We start from the raw sequence: 6,057 nt of genomic DNA, 5'->3' as shown, positions 1-6,057 counted from the left end.
GGGAACAAAGTCCCAGTGCTGGGAACCTCATAGACCCAGGGAAGCTCCATGCAGGACTCCCGGAGCTGTACAAGGACACGAAGCCAACAGATGCTGAAACAAGGACCTTCAGCCTTGGTGGCGAGCCAACCCAGCAAGGCCGCCATCTAGAGTCGCTGCCCCCACACAGGGTCAGCCTTCTAACTGTGAGAGTATATGTCTGTTTGTTAAAGCCACCCTTGTGTGGTGTTACTCGGAGAGCAGCACGAGAGAAGTAGGAGGTAGATAAACAGCAGGCAATGGCCTTGGCATTTGGGACATAAGCTAGGACATGTGGCTTATGCCCCATCCCTTGCCCTGGGGAGTCTGAGTTGATTCCAGAGAACACATTCAGAAACATTGAATCTTAGTAGCTCTGTGGTCTGGTTAAATCAGTCACTGTGACCCCAACATCTCCACCCATGAAAAGGAGGAGCCGAGAGCTCTGCAGAAGAGAAGGCTGAGCCACGGATGGCTCTGGTTCTTCAGGAATAGCCCCACAGCCTGTCAAGGAGGCTGATGTGGGCAGTCAGGCCCCTGTACAAGATGCGCTGCAATGCAGAAAGGGACTGCAGGGGCTTTGGGAGGAAGAGGTTGGTTCTGTGTGGGAGCACAGATGCTACAAGGGCAGATGCAACCCAACAGGGGGAAGGGGGAGGCATCGGGGTGGAGAGTGAGGCCAAGCCTTGGAGACAGGGGAGAGAGATGGGAATAAGAGCTCACCCCAGAAAAGGAGGGTGGGCTAGATCTGGAAATACACTGCAGTGTCTTAGAGTCGGGACTGACTCCTACAGGCAATGGAGAGCGAGAGAGAGCCAGTGAGAGAGACAGAGAGAGAGCAGGTAGCAGCCCAGTACGCCTACAAGGACCCATAAAACCACTAACTTCACCATAATTCCAACTCACGAAGATCCCATAGGACAGAAGAGAACTACTCCACGGGGTGTCCAAGGCTGACATATCTGCAGAAGCAGACAGCCACGTGGTTCTCCAAGGAGCAGTTGGGTGGTGGTTCAGTAGCAGCTGAGAATGTAACCACTGCACTGCTGGGCCAACTCAGCCCTTAGATGTGGGAGCTGTGTTGTTTCCCTCCTGCCTCAGTCCACTGAGTGCAGGGACACAGTCAAGAGCCGCAGGAGGCAGTTTGCCCTGTGAGCAGGAGGAAGCTGCCCTCGATCTGTAGGCAGGGCTCTGCCCATTGAGGTCATCACTAGGCTGGATCCACAAGCAACATTTCCCAGGCAAGGCACATTTCATCTGGGTGCAAGAATGGCCCCAGCCCTGCTTAAGAAAGTGCCTAGAGTGGAAATGAGTCTCCTTCATGCAAGAAAGAATGCGCAGGTTCAGGGAGGGATTCGCCAGTTGCTGTAGAATTCACACCCACGGGGTGTCCTGCACCGCAGGCCAAGTGCAGGTGGAAGCCCTCTTGGAAAAGCATGCGCAAGGACTACACAGCCGTGCGAATACAAGGGGGGGGGGTGAACGGGAGTCCTGTGCAGCCCAGATCACACTAAGAATGACAGGGGATCCCCAAGGCCTCTCTGGATTTGGGGTACAGAAAGGCCACAGAAGACAAGATGGGGAGCAAGGGACTATTCAGAGGGCTCAGGATTAGCCCAGATGGTGACAGACTGGATCAGCATCCTCAAAAAGAAAAAAAAACCACCCAAATCCAAACTCACTGCTATCAATTTCAGTCCAACTCATAGTGACCCCATAGGCCAGAGTTTGGGTTTCTGAGACTGTAACTCTTTACTGGAATAAAAGGTCTCATCTTTCCCCCAAGAAGAGGCTGGTAGGTTCAAACTGTTGACCTTGCTACTAGCAGCCCTATGTGTAACCCCTCTGCCAGCAGGGCTCCTGAATGAACATCCTAGGGATAGAGAAATGGAGAGGATTGGGAGGGATCTTGGAGTAAGTTGACAGGACTTGTGGATGGAGTGGATGCAGGTGGATAAGCCATGAGTCAAGATGGCACCTCAATCTGATATGAAATATGCAGGACTCAGAGAAATGAAGATGTGGGTCCCTTGTTCAACAATCCTAGAGAATTTTGAAGGGGGGACAGTAGAGAATTAAAGCAAGTGAGAGGTTTCTGAGCACAGGGTGCTGTGAGGCCATGCCCTCCCTCCTCACAGCCCTCCCTGCATTTGCCTGGGGGTGGGTCAGTGATACTTGCCTCCTTCCCTGGGACTCCTTTCTCTCCTGGTTCTCCCTGTGAAACAGAATAGCGTTATCAGTTGGTTGCAACAACAGCAGTTTGCAAGTAACATGACTGTCTCCAAAACATCCTTGCACTTGACTCATTTGCATCCAGACAGTGGTCAGTGGCTCGGTTGGCCGAGGGCATCCCAAACAAGGTTGTCCAGACAGCCTTTGCAGAGGAAAGGTGGAAAGGGGGGCCTCTAGGTTTGAACTCCTGTCAGTGGATTGCAGGTGACTCCACTGGGAGAAACTCTGGTCCACCACTCCAACTACGTGATTGAGGCTGGGACGTTTCAATGAGGAGCCGATTCAGGGTGTGAAGAAGTGCACGACTTTAGAGTCGGACTGGCCAAACCCTGGTTCCTCCACTTATCGGTCCTATCACTCAGCCAGCCTCCTCGGCTCGATGTGCCTCCATTCCCCCACCTACAAAATAGGAAGAGTAGTTGTCCTTCTAGGATTTCCATGAGATTTAAACATGTTGTTACTGTACGTATCCACCACTGACTCAGCCCTCTACACATGGTCGCGTGGAACAAAATGTAGCCTGGTCCTCACTGTCCCTGTGATTGATGTCAGAGAAGACTGTGTTGATCCACAGGCTCAACTGTGGCTCTTTGGAAGCAGACACCCGCTTCGCATTCAATGAGTAAGCATTGGAAAGGATTCAGACCGGTGACATCCATACAGTAAGGGCTTGACCAATGACCACTCTCTATGCGATTTGAGGAAGGGCTGTTACAATGCAAGTGGAAGAGTGTAGACCTGGGTATTCAACAGTACCCAGAGGCTTATTAATAAGGGGATGGAGAAGGAGACCTTGATCTTTAATGGTGAGTGAGCAACCTCAAGGAGAAGTCAATGGGTAGAATAACAACATTTATAGGGGCCAAAATTGATTAGGGAGAAGAAGGGGTGTTTTTGTTAGGAGACACTTTGTTAGTAAGAAAAAAAAAAAGATAAGGTGGCAGGTAAGGAATGTAGTCCAGGTCACCGAACGAGACGTGGAGAAGTTGTGGACTTGGGAAATGTTCTCTGGTGCTTACTTTCACCACAATAAAAGCAATAAGAAGTGGGCACTGCCATCCTAGGGTAAAAAGGGTGAATGAGGAGTTGCCATCCAGAATGAGCTGGGCTGACCGCAGGGTAATGTGCAGGAGTCAGAATTAAAGTGCAGGAGAGATGGACAGCATCTCTGGGCAAGCTTTGGACAGCCCTGCTTCCCGAGGCAGCAGTCTGAGCTGCGGGCTATAGCGTGCCAAAGAACATATCCGTGAGCTCCCTTGCAGAAGAGTTGAAACCTTCAGCATGTCAGGGTGATCCACTGGGGACCTCTGCCCACATGGACACGGTGGCTGCAACAATGAGTGTGAGGCCAGGGCAGGACCAGGTGGTGGCTTGTCACTGCGTTCTACTTGAGTTATTACCGATGGCCCAGAAACTACGCAGTCACGACCACCCTGAAGCTCCTCTCAGTATTTAGCTGTCCACTTGGGAAACCCGGGCCTGGGATAACAGCTAATGCCTTCTGGCCTTAAAGTCCAAGCCCTGTTAAGCCCTGGGATCCTCACCACAGCCACAAACCCACCACAGCCGTTCCTGCGACAGCTCATATTGCCTGGGCGTTCCAGGGGCACCGCATGCCTTTCCCGATCCTTTTACATGAGTCAGCTCACTTCATCCTCAGAGTTGGGTGCTGTGACACCCAGGGAATAATGAGGAAAGAGCACACAAAGGCCAGGAGGCTTTCTAAGGGCTGAGAATCCCCCTAGAGGTCACCTTTGACCTCAGGCTTTAACCAAGGTGCTCTGTCGTCCACAGACCCCAGTGGAGCTCTGAGCAGGCCACAAGGGCCTGAGCAGATGAGCTGAGTGAAGTGGAAGAATGCTTGCCTTCCATGGGCTCAGCTCCTCATACTTACCCATCACCCGTCTGTCATGGCTGTGTGTCATGGTGCAGAACAGGTGTCAGCAGAGCTCTCCAACTAAGAGAGACTAGGAAGAAATGTCTGGCGATCTACTGCCAAAACCACCAAGACCAGGCATGAGGTCTTGATAAGTCGGGGGCCCACTCAAGGGTGGCGAATGGCAACAATCACATGACCTAAGGACCTCAGAGGGGGTAGGAGATGTCCTGAACGTGACCTGACACCTGGAGTCAGGTGTCTCTGCCTCTTTGGGGACCCCTGCTTACCGGAGGCCCCCGAGGACCCTGGAAGCCAGGAAGCCCAGGGCTGCCGTTTTCTCCTTTGCTTCCTTTCTGACCCTGTGAAGAGAACACGGAATGGGCTCTGCAAGGTGAAGGGCCACGGCCAGCAGATTCAGAAACCTCAAGATGCCTCTGCACTCAAGGCTGAAAGCAGCATCCCCACCCTTTCCGGAGAGAGTCAGAGCCTGGAAGCAAAGTGAACGGAATCCCAACAGTGCTGTCAGAAATGGGGAGGCACAGGGAGAAGGTCCCCAGCACAGGAACAGCCTTTCTTTGCCAAGAGACAAACCCAAGAGGGAACCAATACTCAGGGAGACACCCTGCCACGCACCCGGGTCTCCTCTGATGATACAGTACACAGCTTCCAAGAAGCTGCCCACGCTTGTGTTGTGGCGGGATCCTTCTTGGAGGAGACCCAGAGAGACTTTGGGAACTCTCTGCTTTAGCCTTTGGGAACTCCCCCCAAAGTTGAGTGGGCTCTTCTAGGGTTACCTTTGCAGGGAGTGTCTCCAGCGACCCATTCCAATTCCACCCCATCTGCCCTGCCTCTCTGTGAGCAACACGCCGCACCTGAGCTGCTGGGGCAGGTAGGAATTCAGACTCCTTTCGCTCAGCCACTCCCGGCACCAAAGGACATGGAGCTCCACTAGGCTGGCCAGCTGGCCTGGTTGGCCCAGGACTGGCTCACACGCTGGGCTTTGAGGGCTTTGAGGGCTAATCCCGAGAAGTTCTCAGCAAACCAGGATGAACTGGTTGCCCTCATCTCCACAGCACCGGCAGTGAGCTGGCCGGGACAGAGAGCACCATTGTTTCTGGACTCACCACCCCGTGAAGATGGGTCTTTGTTAAGGGCTTACCACTTCTCATAAATAAGCCTTCATGAAGGCTGGCCTGGCAAGAGACAAGTGGGCAGACTTTGCCTTATCTAACCCCACAGCCCACCCAAGAATCATCTTTCCCACCATATCTCCCATTTCCCAATCCTAAACCCCAAACGACAGATGCCTCTACCAGGGACCACAAGCGCTGTGGATCATTCAAGTCACCCACATTCTATACCTGTAGATTCTTCTCTTCCCACCTCCACCCGCAGATGTCTTAGGCCAAAAATGTTCTACCTGCCTGCCCATGGTGCACACTCATCCGTCCTGTGAGAGGTAAGGGCCCGTCAACTTGACTCTATGCTACCTTATTCCTTTAGGGCTTTTAGTTCTGATACGTTTTGTCTCTTTGGATGCTTACAGTTGTAGACAACAGAAAGATGAGTGTACAATTCTGTCTCATCCTGTTTCTATCATTCAAAGCCCAAATCTCCCCGGTGGTGTTTTTTCCTTGGGGGCTGGAGGGTTAGACAGTGGACAATTAGCCATGGGAGCTACATTCTGCTTTCAAAGCTGGCTCCTGGCATCATCCTTCAGCAATCATAAGGTACTCACTGGGCTTCCTGGAGGGCTGGGGTCTCCCGGGGAACCAGGTGATCCACTCTTCCCCTGGTGGACAAAACAGAGCTGGTAATTCCTCCAAGATGCTCTGCCAGGGCACCTCAGAGCAGCATGGTGGAAGAGAGATTAGCGGGGCTTGGCCGACTTGACTTCACACCTAGATTCTGTTCCCCAAACCACTGTG

The 6,057-nt window shown here is 52.6% G+C and overlaps 1 protein-coding gene across 1 annotated transcript in view; it reads right to left on the bottom strand.

Moving 5' to 3' along the window:
• The window catches only part of LOC123521323 (collagen alpha-1(I) chain-like), an 88,166-nt gene that overhangs the window by 8,882 nt on the left and 73,227 nt on the right, over positions 1–6,057 (bottom strand). The window contains exons 23-25 of the mRNA XM_045286933.1: positions 5,868–5,921; positions 4,417–4,488; positions 2,198–2,233 (exon numbers count right to left, since the gene is read on the bottom strand). Of these exons, the coding sequence (XP_045142868.1) occupies positions 2,198–2,233; positions 4,417–4,488; positions 5,868–5,921 (162 nt within the window). The remainder of the gene's footprint in view (positions 1–2,197; positions 2,234–4,416; positions 4,489–5,867; positions 5,922–6,057) is intronic.

This window comes from Echinops telfairi, unplaced genomic scaffold (assembly GCF_000313985.2).
Source record: "Echinops telfairi isolate 266 unplaced genomic scaffold, ASM31398v2 ScPeMD7_1;HRSCAF=3_0, whole genome shotgun sequence".
Lineage (NCBI taxonomy): Eukaryota > Metazoa > Chordata > Mammalia > Afrosoricida > Tenrecidae > Echinops > Echinops telfairi.
The sequence above is the reverse complement of the archived record's forward strand: the minus strand, read 5'-3'. Positions and strand labels throughout refer to the sequence as shown.